The sequence below is a fragment of the Zonotrichia leucophrys genome, chromosome 28 (genome assembly GCF_028769735.1).
Source record: "Zonotrichia leucophrys gambelii isolate GWCS_2022_RI chromosome 28, RI_Zleu_2.0, whole genome shotgun sequence".
In the NCBI taxonomy this organism is placed as follows: domain Eukaryota; kingdom Metazoa; phylum Chordata; class Aves; order Passeriformes; family Passerellidae; genus Zonotrichia; species Zonotrichia leucophrys.
This window is the reverse complement of record NC_088197.1, coordinates 6,036,789-6,061,363: the sequence shown is the minus strand read 5'-3', so window position 1 is coordinate 6,061,363 and position 24,575 is coordinate 6,036,789. Positions and strand designations below refer to the sequence as shown.

Below are 24,575 nucleotides of genomic sequence, written 5' to 3'. Positions count from 1 at the left end.
CAGTGCCACCCTCGAGGGGGGACACCGCCATCCCTGGATCTCCCCGAGGGGACACTGCCACCCGCGCCGCCGGTGTCACCTTTGGGGTGCCCCATCCCGAGGGCTCCTCGCAGCCTCCCAGGACCCCACAGATCGCCTCCCATTCCCAAATTAACCCCTCCAATTAACCCCTGCCCTGATTAACCCATCCCACATCGTGGGAATGCTGTTCCCAGTTTGGGAACTTTGTTCCCAGTTCGGGGATGCCTTTCCCAGTTCCCCTCCCCATCCCGAACCCTCGCAGGGCGAGGGGGTCGCTCTGGCCCCACCCAAATTAGGGATTTGGGATCCTCCGCTGGGAATGGCTCACGGGGACACCGGGATGTCACCTCTGTCCCCTCCCGGCGGCTCGGGGGGGATCCCCTGAGGGGACGGGGGGCTCGGGGAGGGGGCGGGACACTGGGATGTCTCCTCTGTCTCCTCCCGGCGGGTCGGGGGGCTCGGGGTGGGGGGGGCCCGGATGCGTCGCTGCCCTTTGCACAGGATGCGGCCGCAGGAAAATCCAACTTTCCTGGAAACCCTCTTCAAAGTGCACCCAAGGATGCTGGGAAGCCACGGCAGAGCTGCTCCCGGTGCCTCTCCCTGTCCCTGCCTTCCCACGGGGGCTTCGTCCCCGCCTCACTCGGTGCCACCCGAGCTGTCCCCGTGTGCCACCCCCGTGCCACCCTCGGGGTCCCGCCCGGCACTCTCGGCGGGATCAGAGCTGCAATTCCCGCGCCAGGGGTGGGAATTTTGGGGCGGGAGGCAATTCCCGACAATTCTAATCAATTCCCGGCAATTCCAAACAATCTCAGGCAAAATCCAGGCAATTCTAGGAGCGCAGGACACCGAAATGGGATGGGGGCAATCGAATCCCGTGATTTTGGGGCGGGAGGAAATTCCAGGGATGCGCCGGGCACTGAAATGCTTTGCAAGGAGTGGAATCCCACTTTTTTTCACCCTCTTCACTCCAGGAGCAACAATCCCAGCAGAAGCTGCGCCCCGATCACCCGGCGGGATCAAATTCCCCGGAATTCCCATGCCAGGAGTGGGAATTTTAGGGCAGGAGACAATTCCAGACAATTCCAGGGGAGTGGGATCGAATTCCCTGCAATTCCCACGCCGGCAGTGGGAATTTGGGGACAGGAGACAATTCCAGACAATCTCAGGGGTGCGCCAGGCACTGAAATCGGATGGAGGGAACGAAATCCCCTTTTTTTCCCCCTCCACTCCAGGAACAACAACCCCAGGGCCCAGATCACCCAGCGGGATTGAATTCCCTGCAATTCCCATGCCGGGAGTGGGAATTTTGGGGCAGGAGACAATTGCAGACCATTCCAGGGGCACGCCAGGCACCGAAATGGGATGGAGGGAATGAAATTTCTTTTTTCTTTTCCTTTCCACACTTCAGGAACAACAAGCCCAGCAGAAGCTGTGCCCTGATAACCCGGCGGGTCCCCGGGAGCATCCGGCACGGCAGGAAGGAGCCCGGCAGGAGGAAATATTAAATCCTGGGATATAAACACGGCGGCGGGAGCAGCCCCGCCCCAGCGCGGCCCCCCTGAAAAGCGCGGTCCCCGCGGGGTGGGGCGGCCAGAGTGGCGGCGAGGATGGAGAAGAGCAGCTTTGCCATGGCCAAGTTCGGGCTGGAGCACAAGGAGGCGATGCCGAAGCGCGACTGCGGTTTTTACCTCAAATACATTTTTCTTTTCACCTCGCTGATCCAATTCCTGATCATCCTGGGGCTCGTGCTCTTCATGGTGTACGGGAACGCCCAGGCGGGCACCGACACCCACCTGAGGCTGCTGGAGGAGCAGGTGCAGAGCCACTACCGCAGGATTGTTGCCCTGGGTGCCACCAACGCCAACCTGAGCCGCACGCTCAACGCCACCCTGAAGGACAGGGACAAGGTGCAGGGGATGGCGCTGAAGGCACAGAGGGAGCTGGAGAAGTGTAACAGCAGCCAGGCCTCCAGCAGCATCCCGCAGGTGAGCCCGGGCTCCTGGGAATCCCGCGGGAGGGTGGCACTGCCTGCGGGTGACGCTGCTGTCGCCTCCTCGTCCCTGTGGGTGGTGGCAGCGAGGGGACCCCAGAAAGTGCCAGGGGGTTTTGGTCAAGGGGGTCCCAATCTTCTCTTCCTTCTCCTCCTCTTCCTCCCTGGAGCTCTCTCAGAGCCCCTGAAGTGGTGCCCAGGGATCCTTTTGGGATGGTCTGACCCCTCTCCTCCTCCTCCTCTTCCTCTCATTGCCCTGGAGCTCTCCCAGAGCCCACGAGGAGATGCCGGGGGGTCCTTTTGGGATTCTCTGACCCCTCTCCTCCTCCTCTTCCTCTTCCTCCCGTGCAGCTGCGGGAGCTCATGTTCCAGCAGCTGAGGCTGAAAGAGTGCCAGGTGATCACCACCCTCATCAATAACACCTGCACCGGTAAGAGACACCCCCAGCCTCAAAAAACCCCTGGGGACCCCCAGCATCCCCTTCCTACCCCTTGGGGACCCCCAACTCTCCCTCCCCAACCTCCTGGGCACCCCCAGCATCCCTACATGACCAGCCCCAGGCAGAGGCGTCGCCCCAAGCCATTGGGTGGCACCTGGGGGGACCCAAACCCCTGGATTCCAAATCCCCCAGAGCCAAACCCTGTCCCCCAATACCCCCCAAGCTGAGAAGCTGCAGCTGCAGCGGCAGCTGGACCAGGCCAGCTTGTCCAAGAGAACCCTGGAGGGCAGCAGGCAGCAGAGCCAGGCCGAGTTGACCAAAGTGACCCAGGAGAAGGACAAGTGCCAGCAGGACCTGCAGAGTGCCAGGACCGAGGGTGACCTGAGCAGGATGGAGCTGGATGTGCACAAACATCGCTGCAGCTCCCTGCAGAGCGATGTGAGTGAGAAGATCCTGAGGGTTTTGGATCTGGCCAAGCAATACCAGTGCAAAGAGGCCGAGAAGGAGCTGGGGCAGATCCGGGAGCGCGTGGAGGAGCTGCTGCGGCGGCAGAAGGAGCGCGACTCGCTCTTCGTGTGGAGGAGCAGCTGTGAGCTGAGCGTGCAGCAGTGCCGCCACAACTGCTCCCGCGACACGCAGGAGCTGCAGCAGAGGATCCAGGGGCTGGAGAAGCTCCAGAAGGACGGTGAGGAGGAGAGGAAGAGGCTGCAGGCGGACAAGGAGAAGGTGGGGAAGGAGCTGGAGGAGAAGAGGAAGGCGGCGGCGGCGATGGAGGAGTCGCTGCGGCAGCAGCTCGGGGTCTGCATGGGAACCAAGGTGGGGACATGGGGCATTGGGGACATGGGAACACGGGGACATGGGACATTTGGGCACTGGGGACATGGGGACTCCCATGGGGACATGGGCACAAGCACCTCTGCACTGGGATTTTCCTTCCTGACACCGGGATTCTGTTTATGTGGGAATTTCCTGCTGGGGGCGGTGCCACCCCTGAGCGGTGCCACCCCTGAGCAGTGCCCACTTTCCCCCCAGATGTCCCACCTGGACCTGCCGGGCTCGCGGGGGCCAGGCAGCGCTGCCCGCTCGAGCTCCTTCCCTGGCACGGGCGCCTACATGGAGCTCCTGAAGAACCCGGCCATCCTGGGCACCATGGGTGAGTCCTCGGGGGACTGGGGACAGGCTGGGGAGTCACCATGTCCTCTGGGTGCCCACCCCATCCCATGCATCCCATTCCATGGATCCCATCCCAATCCCATGGATTCCTTCCCATGGACCGCAATCCCATGGATCCCAAGCCATGTATCCCATCCCAATCCCATGGATCCCATCCCGATCCCAACAGGAATGCAGAACCCGGTGGAGCTCCAGCAGATGCTGCAGTTGATGGAGCAGTACACGGCCACCCTGAAGAATGCCAGGTGAGGGGACAGAGGTGACACCGGGCCACCCTCCCCGGGGCACCCAGTGCTCCTGGAGCTGCCCCCGACCTGATCCCACTTTTCCCACAGCGGATAATGCTGGAAAATCCCACGGAAAACCAGGAGAGCCGCCCAGGAGGTGCTTCCCGCAGCACGGATGGCAACTCCTGCCCCAGGGCCACCCTCCCTTTGTCCCTTTGTCCCCGTGTCCCCAAGCCCGCCCTGCGTGTCCCCTCAGATGTATCCCTGCCTTTCGGCTGGAGCGGGACAACAGCCGGCCCCGAATCTGGGGACAACTTGCTACTTTGTGTGGATTGAAATCCATGGAAAAACTGGGAATTTTGGGAGCGGGAATTTCGCACAGAGGGGTGGGAAATGCCCAAGGACGAGGGACAGGGATGTCCTTGTCCCCCAAGGATGAAGGACGGCAGTGTACTTGTTCCCCGGCCCCGAATTTGGAGACAACTTGCCGCTTGTGTGGGTGGAAATCCATGGAAAAATTGGGAATTTTTGGAGCGGGAATTCCATCCCAGCTCTGCAGAGAGGGGTGGGAAATGCACAAGGACGAGGCACAGGGACGTCCTTGTCTCCAGAGGATGCAGCACAGGGATGTCCTTGTCCCCAAAGGACGAGGGACCATGCTGTCCTTGTCCCCCCGCCCCCCCCGGAGTGGAGCAGGGATTTATTCCCAGGATTTATTCCCGGGATTTACGGCTGCGTTTCCTGTGGAAAATCCTTTTCCTGCCCCGCCGCCCCTGCCCGCACGCCAGGCGCCACCGAGGCCTCACGGAGTGTCCCTTGTCCCTTTCTCCATCCCAAGTGTCCCCCGAGCCGTGTCCGTGCCGGGAGAAGGGCACTGCCACCTCCTGCCACCCCTCCAAGGATGGCGATGCCACCTCCCCCCCCCACCTCCTGCCCAGCCCCAGGTTGGGACCGTGGTGACAAAGGTGACAAAGTCTCACTGTCCCTGAAGGTCCAGGGGGGCCTCAGGCACTGCCAGAGGATTTCCTGGAATTCTTCCATGGATAATCTCGGAGCACCAGGTGCTTTCTGAGCTCCCAGCTGGGTGGTGGCACAGGGGGGTGGCACAAGGGTGTCCTCAGGAGATGCCACCGTTTTTGGGGTGGCAGAGCATCAGCAAGACCCCACATCTGCCACGGCATGGGGGAGTTCCGTGGATTGGGAGGGATCTTGGGGGTCCCAAACCCCCCACACTGAATCCTCGGGGTCGGGGGGCACGGGGATGTGCCCCATGTCACACTGGGGATGGGGACACCCCAAACAGGGACACCGGGGGTGGCTTTTCCCCTCCTGCTCCTTTTTTGTCCCCCTGGCCAGAAACTGGGACTTTTTCCGGGGGGTTTTCCCATATTTGGGGCTCAGGACACACTCCCAAACACGGTCACCAGCGAGGGGACAACAGCAAAGCCACCAAAGGCACCATGGTTTAATCCCAGCGACACCCCACCCCATGGAGTGCCACCGTCACTTCCCGACACAAAAGTCCCTAAAAATGATATCCAGGATGTCCTCGGCGCCCACATGCCCGGTGATCCTGCCCAGCTCCCGACGCGCCACCCGCAGCTGCTCGGCCGCCACCGCCAGGTCCCCGCTGTCCCCAAGGTCCCCAAAGCACTCCAGGGCTGCCGCGCACGCCCCGAGGTGGCGGCTGTGCCTGCTCTGAGTCAGGCTGGGAGAGCCCAGGAGGGGATCCCCGCACCTGGAAAAGGGAGTGGGAACGGGATTGGGATTGGGAATGGGGATTGGGAATGGGGATTGGGAAAGCGATTGGGAACAGGAAAGGGATCGGAAATGGGAAAGGGATTGAGAAAGGGATTGGGAACGGGAATAGAAAAGGGCATCGGGAATGGGGAAGGGGATGGGAAATGGGAAAAGGATTGGGCATGGAAAGGGGATCAGGAATGTAAAACCAGATCGAGAATGGGAAAGGGGATTGGGCAGGGAAATGGGATAAGGAATGGGAAAGGGATTGGGCATGGGAAAGGGATCAGGCATGGAAAGGACATAGGGCACGGAAAAGGGGATCAGGCAGGGAATGGGGATCAGGAATGGAAAAGGGGATTAGCCAGAGAAAGGGGAACCAGCCAGGGAAAGGGGGATCAGCCAGCCCCAAAAACCAGGACGAGGGTTTGGGATCCCCCCGGACTCACAGCTGTGCCAGCTGCTGTGTCAGCAGCTCCAGCAGCGCCTCCAGCCCCTCACCCGTCTTGCAGGACAGCAGGGTGGCAGGGGGTCCCTGTCCCTGGGCACCGGTGGTACTCGGGGACCCCCTGTGCCCCCCCAGCAGGTCAGCCTTGTTGAGCACCAGCACACAGGGGGTGCCCGGGGGCGGCTCCAGCGCTGCCAGCGCTGCCCCCAGAGCCACCGGCGTGGGTGACACTGAGGTGGCATCCAGCACTGCCAGCACCAGGTCAGCCTGGCACAACCTGGGGACACACAGAGGGCGATGTCAACTTCTGGGCTGAGCTGTGGGGACCCCCCCAAAACCTCCCCAAAGTCCCCAGAGCTCACCGGTCGCGTGCCCGGGCCACCCCCTCGCGCTCCACGGGATCGGTGGCCTGACGCAGCCCCGCAGTGTCACTGAGCACCAGCGGGTACCCCCCGATGTCCAGGGCCACCTCCAGCACGTCCCGCGTGGTGCCCGCCGTGGGGGACACGATGGCGGCCGGGCGCCGACCTGGGGACAGCGGGAAAGCTCCTGGGGGATCTGGGAATGATCCCAACCCCACCGTGCCCGTGGGTGACACGATGGCCTGGGGACAGTGGGAATGGCTCCCTCTGGAGGTCCGGAACGCTCCCTTTTCCCCGAGCCCCACTCACAGAGCAGGTTGAGCAGGCTGCTCTTGCCCACGTTGGGGGGGCCGGCGATGACGGCCCGGACCCCCTCCCGCAGCAGCTCCCCCCGGCGCCCGTCCCGCAGGTGGCCCCGGAGCTCCTGCAGCAGCGCCCGCACGGTGTCACGAACTGCGGGGACACGGCGGGGTCAGCCCGGGTGGGGACACGGCAGGGACACAGCCCGGACACTGCAGGGACACAGCAGGGACAGCCCGGCTGGGCACAGTGGGGCCCGAGCCCCAGACTGGGGAAAAACACCAGGAGAGACTCCAGGTCCTAAGCCTGAAATTTGGGATAAAACACTGGAACAGACCCCGAGTCCTGACCCCTAAATTTGGGATAAAAAAAATGGGGCAGAAGACCCCATGTCCCAGTCATGGGGACAAACAAGGACCTGGAGCGGCTGGATGGGACAAGCCCCCTCTTGTCCCCATTCCTAGTGTGCCACCATGGGGACACAGCCATGACATGGGGACAGCAGAGGCTCACCTTGGGTCAGAACCTCTTCCTCCACGTTGTCATCCTCGCTGAAGTCGATGTAGGCCTCCAGGTGGGCGAGTGCCTGCCATTGGGGTGGGAATCAGCCCCGAGCTGCTGGCCACCGGATGGGCTGGGTGGCCACTGGGAAGGGATGGGCGGCCCCGCAGGTGAGCCCCACCTGGGTGAGGGCGTGGCTCCAGCGCTGGTACAGCCGGCCCAGGTCGCCCTCCATCTGCCGGAGCGCCTGGCGCCGCTGCGCCTCCGTCTCGGCCCCGATGAGGTCCCGCAGCCCCTCGGCCGCCGTCAGGTCCAGCTTGCCGTGGGCAAACGCCCGGCGGGTGAACTCGCCCGGCTCGGCCGGACGCAGCCCCGGCAAACGGCCTGGGGGGACACCGGGCACGGCGGGATGGAGGGGGGGCCGGGAAATGGGGTGGGGGGAGCAGGAGGAACCTTCGGGATCCCAAAGGAAAGGGGAAAGGGTACAGGGGGAAATGGGACACGGGAGGATCAAGCCGAATCCTTGGGATCCCAGAGCGAAGGGGGAGGAGGGACGGGGAGGATCACCCGGCATCCCAAGGGGAAGAGGGAAAGGATCAGGAGGGCTGGGAAAGGGGCAGGAGAGATGGCATAGGATCGGGAAGGGCTGGAATAGGGTCAGGATGGGATCAGGGCTCACCCAGGGCCCGCAGCACCCCGCTGACCACGGCGGGCCCCCCGTGCACGTGCAGCTCGGCGCAGTCCTCCCCGGTGAAGCTGTGGGGCCCTGCGGGCACACGGGGCTGGGTGGGCACCCCGGCTGCCCACCCCCGCCCCCAAAACCCAACCCCGTGCCCCCAAACCCCAGTTCATGCCCCCTCCCCGACCCCAACCCCACATCTGTGTCCCCAAACCCTAATTCATACCCCCCGACCCCAGCCCCATGTCCCCAGACCTATGTCCCCACCTGGGAACCACACCACGAGCCCCCTGTCCAGGCTCTCGGCGGTCTGGGGGTCCCGGATGCGCCGCAGGGCCATGACCCGGGGCGGGGGCTCGGGGGTCCCGGTGAGGCTGCGCAGGGCGGCCCCGCTGCCCGGCCCGCTGGCCCGGATCACGGCCACGCCGCAGCGCCCCGGCGCCGAGGACAGCGCGAAGATGGTGTCACCTGTGCGCCGGGTGGCACCTGTGCCCGCCGTGGGTGGCACCGCCGAGCTCAGCGCCCGCGCACACCTGGGGGATGGGGGGGCATTATGGGCACCCCCGGTGGGCACGGAGGGGGCGCGACCCCCGTGTCCCCAGCCCCGTGGGGATGAGACCGCTCCCCAGGTGTGTGCTGACCTCAGGTGTTCCCTCCCCAGGTGAGACCCCTCCTCATGGACCCCCTTTTCCAGGTGAGAACCCTCCCCAGGTGGGACTCTTCTGCACATGTGCCCCCTCCCCAGGTATCCCCAAACCCCGGCTCACCCACTCCCGTACCCGCGCATCCCACAGGCACCAGCGGTGTCCTCCCTGTCCCCGTGTCCCCTCCGTGTCCCCTCTGTCTCTCTGTCCCTCTATCCCCCCTGTCCCCTCTGTCCCTCTGACCCCCCCGTCCCCTCACCTGCCCCTCGCCGCCCTCATGGCCCCGCTCAGCGCCATCGCTGCCTTCCCCGCGCCCGCCTGGCCCCGCCCACCACCGCACACCATTGGTCAACCCTACCGAGGCGGGCGTGGTCATAACGGTAATTCTGCTTCTGATTGGTTAATAACTAACAAAGCCGCCACACCGGCCTCAGCGCCCCCGCCCATTACCGCATGCTATTGGTCAAGACACATCGAGGGGCAGGGCTAAGGCTGAAACACGGCTTCTGATTGGTTAGTATGCAAAGATCGCGGCTCCCTGGTGAAGCCAAGCGAACCCCGCGGTTCCGCCCGGTCCCAGTGAGAAACATTATTTAAATACTTGTAAGATTTGGTATCTATTTATATTGAAAGAAAATCTAAAAATTTATAAATTTATTAAGAGATAAAATCCGGCCCTGGCGTGCTTGGCTATTTGCTTGATATTTCTATTTTTATATTTTTAATTAATTAATTTTTATTTCTATTTATTGTTATGAATACACAGGTACGCCCTGTAAAGGATCAGTATGTAGAGAACATGTTTTAAGTCAAATAAATATAAATATATTGAATGTATAGTTTTGTGTAAATAAATAATATATATTTAATATAGTATAGTAGTGCTTTTGTATTAAATATATATAATTTATATATAAATATTAAAATATATAAAATATATGTATATTTATTTAACTTAAACCATATTTTCTATAGACTCCATTACAGAGGCTCATGCAGATTTATAAGAGTTTATCTTAAAATATTTCTTTGCATTTAGACATTTTTTTGCTTGGTTTTAACCTTTGACTTCTCTTCTCGCCATCTTGTAGATTAAACCAATATATTTTACTTCTTCTTGTGGTTAAATAATGATAACGATAATGATAATGGTAATGATAATGATAATAATAATTTAGATAGTGTATATTTTATTATTTATATTATTATTAATTAGATATTATTGTTACTGTTGTTAATTAGATAGCATTATTATTATTATTATTATTATTATTATTATTATTATTATTATTATTATTATTATTATTCCTGTAGCTATTCCAATTCCCAAAATCTGGGCTTGTCTTCCAGGGGGGATACAGGCACAGACGGACTGGGATGGACTGGGACAGCCCACACGGCCCCGGTGACCCCGTGCCCCCCCCGGCCCCCCCAGTCCCGGGCCTGGCAGCGGCTCCCGCCCCCCCCTGTGCCAGCCGAGGTGACAGCTCGGGGACATCTCCCGGTGGCACCGGGCAGCCGGGCTGGCACCGGGCCCAAGTCCCGCATCCCGGGGGGCTCTGAGCGGCCGGGCTGGGCGGGACCCCCAGTTTGGAGGGGCTTTGGGGGGGCTCTGGGGGGCTTTGTGGGATTTTGGGGGATCCCCTGGGCTGGAGCGGCCGCTCTGGGGGAGGGGGGGGTCACCCCAAATGTCACCGGGCAGCGCTCACCCCGCTCGAGTTACCGGGAGCCGCCTCATCGAGCGGGGGGGGCACTGAGGGGGCACGGGGGGGCACCGGGAGGCACGGGGCGGCGGCACTTGGGGGCACCGCTGGGGACAGCCGAGCACGGCGGGGGGGGGCGATGTGGGGAAGTGAGGGGGGGACATTTCGGGGCACACCGGGGACCCCGCCGGGGCGCCACCGGTGCCACCCCCGTTCCGAGCCGTCCCCGCGCTCCCCCCGGGACCCCCCCGCGGGGCGCGGCCGGACACGCGTGGCCGGGAGCCGCGGCCAACCGGAGCGTACCGGGAGCGGCGGCGGCTCCGCGCTCCGCTCCGCCGCGGTCGCCTTTGTCCCTCCTCCCGGCCGCAGCGGCGGCGGCAGCGGCGGCCCCGGCGGCCCCGGCGGCCCCATGCACCGGCCCCGCCGCCGCCGCCGAGCCCCGCACCATGCCCGAAGCGGCGGCGGCCGCGGCGCAGGACGGAGAGCGGCCCCGGCGGGGCCCGGCCGCGGAGGAGCGAGCGGAACCGGCGGCGCCCACCGGAGTGCTGGGTACGGGGAACCGGGGGGTGCGGGAGGGGCACGGGGAAGGCCGGGATGCGTCTCGCTGCGGATGCGGGCCGGCAGGCGGTGGGGGGGTCGGGGCTGCCGGTACCGGAGCTCTGAGCATCACCCGGTACCGGCGCGGCTCCGAGCCCCCGAGCCCGGGCGGGTCCCGCCTCATTGCGGGGGGGTTCTGTGGCTCTCGGAGGGATTTTTGTCACCTTTCCCCCCATTCCGGACAGCCCCGAGCCCCCCCGGGATGGCGCCGGCAGCCGACACCGTGTCCCCCCCGCCACCGGCGACACCCCCCCGTGTCCCCCCCACCCCGGGAAGGCGTTTTGTCCCCGCCACCCCCCTTGCCAGGCCCGTGCCCCCCCCAGCACGACAGGGGGGTGGCGCAGCTCGCAGCCTTTGTGTCGCTGTCCCCACGCCGGCCTTGGGGTCCCCTCCCCCGCGTGGCGCGGGGCCAGGTGATATCCCCGGATCGGGGTCCCCGCGGCGGGGGGGGCTGGCAGGGCCTGGTGGCAGCTGCGGCACCGAGCGGGGCTCCTGCCGGCGGTGGGTGACCCACTTCGTGCCCCCCGGGACGCCGCTCGGTGCCCGCCACGCCGCAGCTCCGGTGACCTTAGCCCGGGAGCCAAGGTGAGCGGCACGGCCCGCGACAAACGGGGACAAGCGGGAGGACCCGGGGGGTGGCACACGGGGCGCCGGCCCCGCCGAGCCCTCGGGGCCACCTCGGTGGTGGCACCGCGTGTCGGGAGGGGCCGCGGGGACAGCGGGGTGAGGGTGGCGGTCGCCCCCCAAGCCCAGCCTGCCTGGGGATGGTGGGGACCCCCCTTTTCCATGAGCTTGGGCACGGAAAGCCCCCCCGGCCTGGGTCTGTGCCCCCGGGGTGGGCACTGCCCCACGCGGGTGGCAGTGGCCCCGCAGCCGCCGCCCGCGCCGGGTGGCACCGCTGCGGGCAGGACATAAATAATGCAGGGTGGGTGAGCTCAGCCCTCCGGCGTCACCCGACTGCCCGGCCAGGGTGGCACGGCCACCGCCGCCAATGCCCCGTGCCCACCGGGCACACTGGTAGCCCTGCAGCCTGATATCCCCATGGCCTGGCACCCTAAAACACTGGCACCCTGAGAGTCTGGCACCCCAATACCCCAACACCCAGCTACCTCTGCACCTCACCACCATGCACCTGTACCCCAACCCTGGTACCCCAACATCCCCAAAGCCTGACACCCTAACACCCTGGTACCCCAATACCTCAGCCGCCCAGCACCCCTGCATCCTGATACCCCAACACCCTGGCACTCGGGCACCCCTGCACCCCAGTACCCTGATACCCTGGCATTCCATCCCTGTCACCCCAAGAGCCCTGCACTGTAACACCCTGGTACCCCTGCACCCAGAAACATCAACCGCCTGGCACCCCAACAGCCTGGCACGCCAACACCCGAACAGCCTGGCACCTCAAAAACCTGGCACCCCAACACCTCAGCACCCTGGCACCCAATAACTTGATACCCTGGCATCCCAACACCCCAACATCCCCGTACCCTGATACCCCCAGCACCCCGCTACCCCAACATCCCCACACCCAGCACCCCAATACCCGAGCACCCCTAAAGCTCAATCCCCCAGCAGCCTGGCACCCCATTGCCCTACGGCCTGGGACCCCATTGCCCCACGGCCTGGCACCCCATTAACCCCAAACCCTGGCACCCCCTTACCCCCACAGCCTGGCACCACATTGCCCCACAGCCTGGCACCCCCGCACGCCAGGGCAGGACACGGCCGTGCCCAGCCTGCCGGACCCGTGCCACAGCGGGGGTGGCATGCTGGCGCTGTCCTCAAGTGCCACCCTCGGCTCGGGGACAGCGGAGCCTTTCAGAGCCCGTCAGGGCGCGGAGTTTGGGGGTTCCCAGCAGAGGTTCCCAGGAGGTGCCCGGGTTTGGGGGGTTCCCAGCAGAGGTTCCCGGGTCTGGGGGGTTCCCAGCAGAGGTTCCCGGGTTTGGTGGTCCCACAGAGGTGCCCGGTTTTGGGGTGCCTTCCTGGCATCATCAGCTCTGGCATTTCCTGTTTTCCCGGGCGGTTTCCGGCACCCCGAGCCCTTCCCAGCCCCGGGGCGCCGCCACATCCCGGGCCGAGGAGGGGACACTGAGGCGCGAGGGGACACAGGCAGGGAAGCGACAAGCGGGGTCCCCACCATCTCCCTCCCTCCCTCCCTGCCAGCCCCGGGTGGATTTTTTTGGGATCCCCCCCCGTCCCCACCCTCCCCGGGCGGCTCTTTGGGGACACCGGGCACGGGGACAGCGGGGCGGGGCAGCGGCCCTGTCCCCTCGGTGCCACCGCACCCGGGGGTGCTTTGGGGACTGTCCCCACCGCAGCCCGGCGCGGCGGCGCGGTTTCCATGGAGACAGGCTGCTTTTCCCCATCCCCGTTTTTCCGGCGCTTTTTCGTGCCCGGGCTCCGGGAGGAGGTGAGAGCCCTTGGGGACGCTCCGAGGGGACACCCCGCGACATTGGGCACCGCCGGGGGTGGCGGGGCGCGCTGGCGGCTCCTCCCCGCAGCTGTCGGGGCCGATTTTGGGAGCTGCCGCAGGAGAAACCCGATGCCAGGGCGGTGGCCCCGCCGTGCCCCGTGCCGCGGCCGGGCTGGGGACAGGCGGGGACGCGTCCCGGTGCCAGCCCGGGGCTCCGGGGCGCTCTGGGATCCGCTGCCCGCGGGAGTTGATCCCTGCCCGGCCTCCCCCCGCAGATAAACTCTTCGGGAAGCGGCTGCTCCAGGCCGGGCGCTACATCATGTCCCACAAGGCCTGGATGAAAACGGTGCCCACGGAGAACTGCGACGTGCTGATGACATTCCCGGGTAGGAACGGCCCGGGAAACCGGGGAAACCGGGATAGGGGCGGGGTGGGACTGGAAAAACCGGGATCGGGATGTGATCGGGAAAATCGAGATCAGGGTGGGGCCGGGAAAACCTGGATCGGGATGTGATCGGGAGAACTGGGATCGGGAAAACCGCGATCGGGATGTTATTGCTAAAACCAGGATTGAGTTGTGGCCAGGAGAACCGGGATAGCCGGGGCAGGAGCGGGTGGGGATGGTAGGAAGAGCTGGGGAGGGGGCAGAGGAGATGGGGAATTGGAGGATTGGGGGATTGGGGATGTGGGATTGGGGTGGGACGTGGGATGGGGCAGGGATTGGGGATGCAGGCAGGGGTAGGGACGTGGGAAGGGATAGGGAATGTGTGGATGGATGGGGACCGGAACAGGGACAGGTGACAGGATGGGGACAGGGATGAGGGACACAGGGATGGAGGGGCACCGGAACAGGGATGAGGGACACATGGCAGGATGGGCACCGGGCCGGTGACACGGGGCAGAACACACGGCACTGTCCCTGCAGACAGCACGGATGACCACACGCTGCTGTGGCTGCTGAACCACATCCGCCTGGGTATCCCCGAGCTGATCGTGCAGGTGCGGCACCACCGGCACACGCGTGTCTACGCCTTCTTCCTCACCGCCACCTACGAGAGGTGCGTGCCAGTCCCCGGCATGTCTCCAGCATGTCCCCAACACTGTCCCAACACTGTCCCCACGCTGCCCCCCAGCTTGCTGCGCGGGGCGGACGAGCTGGGGCTGCGCAAGCCGGTGAAGGCGGAGTTCGGGGGCGGCACCCGCGGCTTCTCCTGCGAGGAGGATTTCATCTACGAGAACATCGACAACGAGCTCGGCTTCTTCAGCTCCCAGGTGGGAACGGGGTGTGGGGAACGGGGTGTGGGATATGGGGTGTGGGGGTACGGGATGTGGGATAAGGGGATATGATATACCCGGATGTGGGGCACAGGGATAGTGGGTACAGAACAACGGGAATCCAGGGATATGGAGGTGTTGGGATATGGGGATACGGGACACGGGGATCTGGGGAGGCTGGGTGAGGATACAGGCACCCCTGGCACTGGGGACAGGGACAGGCCAGGGCCAATGGCAGCGTGTCCCCTGCAGGAGCGGCAGAGCATCATCCGCTACTGGCTGGAGAACCTGCGGGCCAAGCAGGGCGAGTCCCTGCACAACATCCACTTCCTGGAGGGCCAGCCCATCAGTGAGTGTGGCACCTGGTGACAGTGCCATGGCAGCCAGTGACACTGCTGACACTGCCATGTGTGGCATCTGGTGGCACCTGGTGGCACCTGGTGGCACTGGCCCTGTGGCACAGCGCTCCCACCGTCCCCATTGTCCCTGTGCCAGCCCCACCACCCCAGGGCCACACGGAGTGGCAGTGGGGATCCCGGGCCGTGTCCCCGCTGTCCGTGACCCCCTGTCCCCATTGTCCCCATCCCTGGGGCCGTGTGCTGGGTGGGGACTGTAGGATCCTGGTGGGCACAGAGCTGTCCCCACTGTCCCCACCCCTACTCCCGCCCCCCCAGGGCCCCTCGGGGTGGCAGTGGGGACCCCGGGCCGTGTCCCCGTGTCCCCGCTGTCGCTGACGCCGTGTCCCCGTGGCAGTCCCGGAGCTGGCCGCACGGGGGGTGATCCAGCAGCTGTTCCCGCTGCACGAGCAGAGGATCCTCAAGCGCCTGATGAAGTCCTGGGTGCAGGCGGTGTGCGAGGCGCAGCCCCTCGGTGAGATCGGGGGCGCTTTGGGGGGCTCGGAGGGTTTGGGGTCACCCCAGGAGGGTTTGTGGGGCCCTAGCCCTTCAGTGAGCTTTGGGGTGACTCCAGTGGAGTTTTGGGGTCCCGGCCCCACTGATGTTCCCTGTGCCCCACCCAGATGACATCTGTGACTATTTTGGGGTGAAGATCGCCATGTACTTCGCCTGGCTGGGCTTCTACACCTCGGCCATGGTGTACCCGGCCGTGTTCGGCTCCATCCTCTACACCTTCACCGACAGCGACCAGGTGGGGCCTCTGGGGCCACTCTGGGGGCTTCCCAACCTTCCTGGGGGGTTTCCATGCCCGCTTGGGGTTCCCACCCTTCTGTGAGGGTTTCTACACTCCTTTAAGGGTTTTCATCCCTCCTTGGGGGTTTACCAGCTCTCCTTGAGGGTTTCCATCCTTCCTTGAGGTTTTCCATCCCTCCTTGTGGGGTTTTGCCCCCTTCCCTGATGGATTCCTTCCTCCGTTTCCCTCAATGCCTCACCCCATCCATTCCTTCAGGGCTGGGGGGCTGTGGGGGCGGGGAGGGGACCAACCCCGGTGCAGTTGGTGCTGTCTGTCCCCCAGACCAGCCAGGACATCTCCTGCGTGGTCTTTGCCATCTTCAACGTCATCTGGGCCACGCTGTTCCTGGAGGAGTGGAAGCGCCGCGGTGCCGAGTTCGCCTACAAGTGGGGGACCCTGGACACCCCCGCAGAGTCCCTGGAGGAGCCGCGGCCCCAGTTCCGGGTCAGACACCAGCACGGGGTCCCCTCCCTTCTGGGGCCCTATTCCTTGGGGTCCTGTCCCTTCTGGGGGTCCCATTCCTTGGGGGATCCCATCCCTTTCGGGGTATCCCATTCCTCAGGAGGGCCCCCAGATCCCATCCTGAGGGGGGCTCAGCCACCAGCCCCAGGGTCCCAGCAGGGGTCCCTGGATCTTTGGGGTGCCTGGAGCTGTGGGGTGCCAGGATCTGTGGGGTCCCTGTCCCTGTGTGTGCCATGGACCGTGGGTCCCTGGTGCTGTGGGGTCCCTGTCCCTGTGGGTGCCCAGGGGGTTCCTGTGCCCGTGGGTGCCCCATGTCTCCCTGTCCCTGTCCCTGTGAGTGCCCTATGGGTCCCTGTCCCTGTCCCTTGTGTGTGCCACGGGCCGTGCCCACAGGGCACCAAGCGGATCAGCCCGGTGACCAGCGCTGAGGAGTTCTATTACCCGCCCTGGAAGCGCCTCCTTTTCCAGAGCCTCGTCAGCCTCCCCATCTGCCTGGCCTGCCTCACCCTCGTCTTCCTCCTCATGCTCGGCTGCTTCCAGCTCCAGGTGTGGCACCAGCCCTGGGGACAGTGACAGTGGCACTGCTCTGGGGACAGTGACAGTGACACTGCTCCTGCTGCTGGTGCTGCTCCTGCTCCTGGTCCTGCTCTGATCCTGATCCTGGCCCTGATTGTCTCCCTGTCCCATCCCTGTCCCCACCTTGTCCCTGTCCCTGTCCCCACAGGAGTTGGTGCTCAGCATCCAGGAGCTGCCGCGCGTCCTTCGCTTCCTGCCCAAAATCATCCTGGCTGTCATTGTCACCACCTGTGACGAGCTCTACAAGAAAGTGGCCTTGTGGCTCAATGACATGGGTGCGCTGGGGACCCTGCGGTGGCCCTGGGGTGGCCCTGGGGTGGCCTTGGGACCCCCGGGCCCCCCTGACTCGCCCTGTGCCCTGCAGAGAATTATCGGCTGCAGAGCGCCTACGAGAAACACCTCATCATCAAAATGGTCCTGGTGAGGGGACACGGGGACACTGGGGTGACACTGAGGGAAGACTGGGACACAGGGACACTGGGGACACGGGGACAAGGGGACCATGGGGGACATGGGAACATGGGGGGACATGGGGGCATGGGGATATTGGAGACATTGGGGACATGGGGGACACGGGGGCACACAGGGACATGGGGACACGGAGGGGACACTGGGGGACTGGAGGGGGCCAGGATCAGGGACACGGGGGAGTGGGAGGGACTGGAGAGGTCCTGGCAGCTCTTGCTGAGGGGACAGAGGGCACTGGGGGGGTCCCAGTGGCTCTTGGTGAGGGACAGAGGGGACCAGAGAGGTCCAGCAGGGACAGAGGGGTCCTGGCAGCTGCAGAGGTGACAGCTGGGGCTGGAGATGTCACAGAGGGGACACGGAGGGAAGCAAGGTCTCAGCCAGCGCTGAGGGGACACCGAGGTGACCGAGGTGCCACCCTGCTGTCACCACCAGTTCCAGTTCGTCAATTCCTACCTGAGCCTTTTCTACATCGGATTCTACCTCAAGGACATGGAGCGCCTCAAGGAGGTGAGGGGACCCTGCCAGCGGGGCCGATGTCCCCACAGTGTCCCCAACACCCCTCCAGCCCCCCCACCACCACCGCATCCCTCCGGCTGTCCCCGCCTGTGTACCCGCCCAGCGCGGCTCACGGCGTGTCTCTGTCCCTGTGTGGTGTCGCCGTGTTGTCCCTTTGTGTCCCTTTTGTGTCCCTTCCGCAGCTCCTGTTCATCCTGTCCCTGTCGCAGAGCCTCGCGCGGCAGCTCCGGGAGGCTCTGCTCCCCTCCATCTTCCTCCACCTCCACCTGTCCCTCATCTTCCTCAGGCGCCTCCTGCGCTTTTGCTGGACCCTGGGAGTATCCAAAGTAGGAGCGTGGGGACACCCAGGGGACCCAGGGGACACCCAGGGACCACTCAGGGGGCACCCAGGGGACACCCAGGGGACACCCAGGGGACACGGGTGTCCCCAGCCCACCCAGGGTGGCGGTGGCGCTGCTGCGGCCCCCCCCCATGGGGGTGTCAGTGGTGGGCGGAGGTTACAGCAGAGGGGACACTGGTGGGGTGACACAGAGGGGTGGGGACACCACGGGGACAGCAGAGAGGATCAGGGACAGCACGAGGAGACCTCAAGAAGAGCAGGGCCACTGGGGGGACATCAGGAGCGGGGACAGCACAAGGGAAGCAGAGACACCACAAGGGGAGCAGGGACATTGTAGGGACAACAGGGAGGAGCAGGGACACCACAAGAAGAGCAGGGACACTGTGGGGACATCAGGAGCAGGGACAGCACAGGAGCGCCAGGAACCCCGCGGGGCCAGGCCATGGGCACATTCCGCGGCCATTGGCGTGGGGGGGTGACACCGCGTCCCGCGTGTCCCCGCAGATGCTGGCCACGCTGCTGATCACGCGGCAGTTCCTGCAGAACGTGCGGGAGGTGTCGCAGCCGCACCTGTACCGGCGGCTCCGGCGCGGCGAGCTGAGCGTGCGGAGCCTGCGGGAGCTCGGGCGGGCCCTGCTCCGCCTGCTCGCCCCGCGGCCGCCCCCGCACGGCCCTGCGGAGCGCGGCGAGAAGAAATGCCTGAACGGCGGCTGCGGCGTGCCCGAGGAGGAGGAGGAGGAGGCGGCAGGGGAGGAAGAGCGGCGCGGCTCGGACTCGGAGGAGGAGAGCGCGCTGGACTGCGGGCTGAAGCTGAAGAAGGTGAGCTTCATCGAGCGCGCCGAGCGCCGCGCCGAGCCCGCCGGCACCGAGGACGAGCCCTTCCTGGAGGAGGGCAGCCCCACCATGGTGGAGAAGGGCATGGACCCCGCGGCCGTGTTCGAGCTCTGCGAGGACGAGGAGGAGGCCGAAGCGCAGCCCGGCAGCCCCGGCAGGGCGGCGGAGCCGGCGGTGCTGGCGAGGAGGAGGAGGAGGGAGGAGGAGGAGGGCGAGGAGGAAGGGAGGAAGCGCAACCGCGCCTCGTGGATCGACCCCCCCGAGGAGGATTACTCCACGCAGCTGACCCAGGCTGAGGTGGAGAGCTGCATGAAGAAGTATGAGGTGGGTGGCTTCTGTCCCCTTTGTCCCCTTGTCCCTGGACCTCCTGGGTTCCCCAAGGTGTTCTGGGGCTCTCTGAGGTGTCCCTGTAGCCATCAGGATCCCCCAGGTGTCCCATGGGGCCCCTGAGGTGTCCTTATGTCTGGTGGCCTCCCAGAGTGTCCCTTCCTGAGGTGTCCCTTGTGGCCATCAGCACCCGGGGTGTCCCATAAGCTCCCTGAGGTGTCCCCATGCCTGGTGGCCTCCCAGAATGTCCCTTCCCAAGCTGTCCCATCAAGAGCCACCCCGGAGCCCCCGGTGACGTGTGCAGTGTCCCCGCTGTCCCCTCAGGACACCTTTCAGGACTACCAGGAGATGTTCATCCAGTTTGGCTACGTGGTGCTGTTCTCCTCGGCCTTCCCGCTGGCGGCCGCCTGCGCGCTGCTCAACAACGTCCTGGAGATCCGCAGCGACGCCTTCAAGCTCTGCACGGGCCTGCAGAGACCCTTCGGGCAGCGCGTGGCCAGCATTGGCCACTGGCAGGTGGGACATGGGGACATGGGGACAGCATCGGCCACTGGCAGGTGGGACATGGGGACATGGGGACAGCATTGGCCACTGGCAGGTGGGACATGGGACACGGGGACAGCGGGGACAGCATCAGCTCAATGTGGTCCCCATTAACCACCACACTAATTAACAAATTAACCAAAAACCCTATAATTAATGCCCCAATTGTGTCCTGCAGAAGGTAATGGAGGCCATGGGCGTCCTGGCCATCATGGTTAACTGCTACCTGATCGCTCAGTGTGGGCAGCTGCAGCGCCTCTTCCCTGGGCTCAGCCCCCAGGCCGCCATCGTCTGCGTCGTGGTGCTCGAGGTACCGGGGGAACCCCTGGAGTCACCCCAATGGGGGCTGGGGTCACCCCAGGGTCACCCCAATGGGGTTTGGGGTGCCCAGGCTGGGTCATGGCTCAGGGAGATGATGGCCGAGGGTGGGGATGGCCAGGGGAGTGCTGGGCTGGATGGGCGAGAAATCCCTGGGTATTCAAATCCCTGGGTATTCAAATTCTCGGGTACTCAAATTCCGGGGTACTCAAATCCCTGGGTATTCAAATCCCAGGGTACTCACAGCTCTGGGTACTGACAGCCTTGGGTATTCAGATCCCTAGACAATTAATTAATTAATTCCCTGGACACTGGGCCAGATTTTGGGACGGAAATTCTGAATTTTGGGATGGAAGGGGTGGATTTTGGGATGGAAGGATGGGATTTCAGGAGTGCTGAGGAATGCTGAGGTGTGTCCCCTGTCCCCCTGTCCCCGTGTCCCCAGCACTTCGCCCTGCTCCTCAAGTACGTGATCCAGGTGGCCATTCCCGACATTCCCGCCTGGGTGGCTGAGGAGATGGCCAAGCTGGAGTACCAGCGCCGCGAGGCCTTCAAGGTGGGTCCTGCCGGAGTGGCGTTCCTAAAACGTCCCCAAGGTGTCCCCAAAGTGTCTCCAGCACCACTGGGCTCCCAGAGGTGTGCCCATGGCTGGTGGCCTCCCCAAAATGTCCCTGTGACCTCCCTGAGGTGTCCCCAAGCCCAGTGTCCCCTGAATGTGCCCCTCAATGTGTCCCTGATGTCCCCTAGATGCATCCCCTGTTGTGTTCCCATGCCTGGTGTCCTCCTCAATGTCCCCATGCCCAGTGTCCCCTCTATGTCCCCTGGCCATGCCCCATGCCCGGCGTCCCTTCAATGTCCTCTGGCTGTGTCCCCTCAATGTCCCCCAGCCATGCCCCATTCCCGGTGCCCCCTCGCTGTCCCGGTGCCCCCTCGATGTCCCCTGTCGCTGCCCCCAGAAGCACGAGCGGCAGGCCCAGCACCATTTCCAGCAGCAGCAGCGCCGCAAGCGCGAGGAGGAGGAGCGGCAGCGCCACGCCGAGCTCCAGGCGCGCCGCGACCGCGACCCCGCCCGCGACGAGGCCGCCAAGGCCGGGGACACCGGGCAGGACCCGGCGCACGACAAGGGCCAGGCCAAGGGGAAAAGCTCCGGCGGCTCCTCCGCGCACGGCCCCGACAAACCCAAGCGGCCCAGCTCGCTGCTGGCCACCAACAACGTGATGAAGCTGAAGCAGATCATCCCCCTGCAGGGCAAGTTCCTGTCCGGGGGCACCGGCGCGGCCGGCACAGCCACCGCCAGGTCGCCGCAGTCGCCCACGGGCAGCGAGAACAAATTGCCGGGGTTCCTGAGCTTCAAATTCCTCAAATCGCCCGAGACTAAGCGGGACGCGGGCACCGAGAAGGTGCAGTCGCCCACCAAGCCCTTCAACCCCGGCAAGCTCTTTAATTTCGGCAAGTCCGAAGGGCTCGGTGCCAACGGGGGCGCGGCCGGAGCGTCCCCGCAGCCCCGCGCGGGGCCCTCGGCGGACGCGGGGCCCGGGAAGTCGCATCTCAACGAGGAAGGGGCGCGGGAGGAAGCGGAGAACCGGGCGGAGGAGGAGGGCGGCGGTGCCCGGCTCTGACCGGGGGCTCCGGGGGGTCGGGAGGAGCCGGGCGGGGGAGGAGAGCGGCGGTGCCCGGCTCTGAGCGGGGCTCCGAGCGCACGGGGAGCCGGAGAACCGGGCGGAGGAGCAGGAGGGCGGCGGTGCCCGGTTCTGAGCGGGGCTCCGCCGGTTCCGGCCGTTCCGGGCGCCGCCCGGTCCCTGCTGCGCGCGGCCGTGGCCGTCGGGAGCCTCTCGCCGCCGCTCGCCCGCGGGGCCGGGCCGGGGGCCGCCAGCGCCGCGCTCCGCTCCGGTGCTCTGTGCTGTGTGTCCCCGCCGTGTCCCCCCGGTCCCCTGGGCTGTGTCCCCCCGTGTCCCCCCGGTCCCCTGGGCTGTGTCCCCCCGGGTCTCCCCGGCCCCGCCGCGCGGAGCCGCCGCCACCGCCCCGGGAGCCGCGGGGGGACGGCGGGGGAGGCCTGAGAGCGGCGGGGCGGCGAAATCCCGGGACCGGGGGCACGGCGCGAGTTATCCCGGTGCGGCCGGAACATCCCGGTGCGGCCGGAGCATCCTGAAACTTCCTGGGCTCACCGGGGGCAGTTACCCCGGCTTCCATGGGAACCGGGGGCAGTGATCCCGGTTTTTGGAGCATCCCGGTTTTCCATGGGAACCGGGGGCAGTGATCCCGGTTTTTGGAGCATCCCAAACTCTCCCACACTCCGTTTCCTCCAGAGACGCCGCGCTCCAGCCTTTGGATCCCCGGGAGCCACATCCCGCTCCTGGAATTCCCGGGATCCCCGGGACGAGCCCGATTCAGCCGTGCCTCAACCCTGCTCCGCCCGCTCCCCCCGCCTGGATCCCGGATCCCAATCGCGGATCCCAATCCCAAATCCGGGAGATCCTTCCCGGGAGTTCTCCAGCCGGGAATGGGGCGCATTTCCCGGGAATGCCGTGCATGGGCAGCGTTTCTTGCACTAAATCCCAACCCCGATCCCGCCGCCGGTGCCGCTTCTCCCAAATCCCAAACCCCAGCGGGACATTCCCGGCTCCAGCTCCGAATTCCCTGGAATTCTGTCGCAATAAAGGGCGGGACAAGGAGGGGACACGGGGAGGGACAATGCGGGAGGGGGTGGGAGCCGCTTCGCTGCTGCCGCGGGAAGGAATTCCTGGATTTCCCAGATTCCCGGGATTCCCTGGATTCCAGCGGGATCCATGCTGGGAATGCGCTCCCTCCTTTCCCTGCTTCGCTTCGCGGGGTTGGTGGCACTTGAAGACATCCATTCCCAAAGGGAAAAATCTGGGAAAAGAGGGAAAAGCTGGGAAAAGGGGGGGAGGGGGGGAAGTGGTCCCAAGCCCCCTCCTGTTCCCTCTTCCCAAAAATCAGGTTGGAATTTTTTTCGGGTTTTTTTCTCTCCTCCTCTTTCGAAGAATCCATGGAATTTTGGGGTTTGGTTTTTTTTTTTTTTGGGATCCCAAATGGAAGCCATTTTCCAGAGCAATAAGGGCAGGAAAACCCGGGATTCCCAAAGGGAAAAGCTCCGTGTTCCCACTCCGGGGTGGGAAAAATCCCGGTGGGATCAGGGATGGGGATTGGGAAGGAAAATTTGGGAACTGGGGATGGAAACTGGGATTAGGGACAGAATTTGGGAATGGGGGTGGAGATTTGGGAATTGGAGATGGAATTTTGGATTGGAGATGGAGATTGGGGTTGGGGACTTTGGGATTTGGGAACAGGGAAGGAGATTTGGGAATTTGGGAAGGAGATTTGGGAACGTGGATGCAGGAGGATCCCAATCCCCCCACCTGCCCTGGCCGGGATTGTCCTGGAGAGATCCTGGGGCAAATCCCAGGAAAAGGGAGCCCTGGGAACGTTGGGAATTCCAGGAGGCTCCGGCTCCTCCTCACTCCCTCATCCCACGGGATTTTCCCAAAAATCCCCGGGAATGGCTTTGATCCCATTTCCTTCTGGAGTGGAGAATTCCCAGAGGGAAAAGCCCCAAATGTGGGAAATTTTCATCCCTTTCCCAAAAAACCAACAAAAAGAACCTCTGGAATTTCGGAGGAGGGAAAAATTTGGGAATGGTTTTTCCTTTGATTTTTTTCCTTGGAGTGTGAATTCCATGGGAATTCCAGGAAAGGAAGGAAAGGGAGGGGTTAGGGGGGGTTTAATTTATTTATTTTTAATTTATTTTTGTAAAATCCGCAATAAAAAAGAAATTTATTTCGACAGCTCATTTGCATCTCATTTGCATATTTGAAAATTTGAATTAGGCTCCAGGATCCGGAGCAGCATTCCCAACCTCTGGAAAATGACATCCAAATATTCCCAGGAGCCAGGAAAGGAAAGGATGGAAAAATCCAATTAAAACCTTGAAATCCCATCAATTTCTTGTTGATAAAAAATGTGGAATTGTTGGAAATTACTGGAAAAAGAATTCTGGTGGATATCTGGGATTTTAGCAGGAATTTTGGGAAAATCCAGGTTTTTCCAGCTCTGTAATCCCTGATTTTGGGTGGAAATTGAAGGATTTGAAGGGAAAATCCCGGAGCTGGGAATGACAGAACTTCCTAGGGTTTGGGAATGGACAAAACTGGGTGGAAAAATCCCCAAAAATTCAGGATTTGGCTCTGAGAATTCCAGGAATTACAAGCCCTGGAGGTGTCCAGGGAGGGAATCCTGGGATTTGGGAGCTGTAGGACACAGAAAATGCCGGGATGTGGAGGAAGAGGTGGGAACTGGGCAAAAAATGCCAGAAAAATGGTGGAGTTTGGGAATTCCAGGTGGGAAGGCACCAGGAAGTGCCAGGAGGGGAATTTTCCAGAAGATTTCCTGAATGGGATCAAGGGAAGGGGGAGACAGAGCTCCAGGAATTTCAGGCAAAGCTGGGAATGAGCTGGAGAAGAGGGGGAA

At 63.6% G+C, this 24,575-nt stretch overlaps 3 protein-coding genes across 9 annotated transcripts; 2 read left to right on the top strand and 1 right to left on the bottom strand.

The window, feature by feature from the left end:
• The first annotated feature begins 1,616 nt into the window (after positions 1-1,616).
• PLVAP (plasmalemma vesicle associated protein) lies at positions 1,617-4,169 on the top strand. The gene is made up of 6 exons (XM_064734309.1): positions 1,617-2,006; positions 2,363-2,441; positions 2,674-3,266; positions 3,483-3,603; positions 3,793-3,868; positions 3,959-4,169. Exons 1-6 carry the CDS (start codon positions 1,629-1,631, stop codon positions 3,963-3,965), a joined length of 1,254 nt encoding a protein of 417 aa, XP_064590379.1. The 5' UTR covers positions 1,617-1,628; the 3' UTR covers positions 3,966-4,169.
• A 1,126-nt stretch (positions 4,170-5,295) lies between these two features.
• On the bottom strand, positions 5,296-8,845 carry GTPBP3 (GTP binding protein 3, mitochondrial). 4 transcript variants are annotated; one of them, XM_064734196.1, is made up of 9 exons: positions 8,784-8,845; positions 8,148-8,413; positions 7,881-7,967; positions 7,383-7,585; positions 7,214-7,286; positions 6,710-6,912; positions 6,401-6,566; positions 6,092-6,315; positions 5,296-5,588 (listed from the first exon to the last, which is right to left on the bottom strand). In XM_064734196.1, the coding sequence occupies exons 1-9, from the start codon at positions 8,819-8,821 to the stop codon at positions 5,376-5,378; spliced, it is 1,473 nt and encodes a 490-aa protein (XP_064590266.1). In that variant the 5' UTR covers positions 8,822-8,845; the 3' UTR covers positions 5,296-5,375. The 4 variants fall into 4 exon arrangements, with proteins under 4 accessions (XP_064590266.1, XP_064590265.1, XP_064590268.1 ...); XM_064734195.1 differs by having other exon boundaries at positions 6,040-6,315; positions 6,710-6,853; XM_064734198.1 differs by having other exon boundaries at positions 5,416-5,588; positions 6,710-6,853.
• Positions 8,846-10,500: 1,655 nt separating this feature from the next.
• Positions 10,501-23,839, top strand: ANO8 (anoctamin 8). Of its 4 annotated transcripts, none has more exons than XM_064734483.1 (17): positions 10,501-10,776; positions 13,519-13,629; positions 14,169-14,301; positions 14,377-14,515; positions 14,771-14,867; positions 15,272-15,388; positions 15,537-15,664; positions 15,989-16,150; positions 16,562-16,714; positions 16,893-17,019; positions 17,109-17,164; positions 17,645-17,719; positions 18,573-19,226; positions 19,554-19,745; positions 19,951-20,082; positions 20,536-20,646; positions 21,047-23,839. In XM_064734483.1, exons 1-17 carry the CDS (start codon positions 10,674-10,676, stop codon positions 21,707-21,709), a joined length of 3,153 nt encoding a protein of 1,050 aa, XP_064590553.1. In that variant the 5' UTR covers positions 10,501-10,673; the 3' UTR covers positions 21,710-23,839. The 4 variants fall into 4 exon arrangements, with proteins under 4 accessions (XP_064590553.1, XP_064590551.1, XP_064590550.1 ...); XM_064734481.1 differs by having other exon boundaries at positions 10,580-10,776; positions 15,968-16,150; positions 21,050-23,839; XM_064734480.1 differs by having other exon boundaries at positions 10,581-10,776; positions 15,968-16,150.
• Positions 23,840-24,575: the final 736 nt, after the last annotated feature.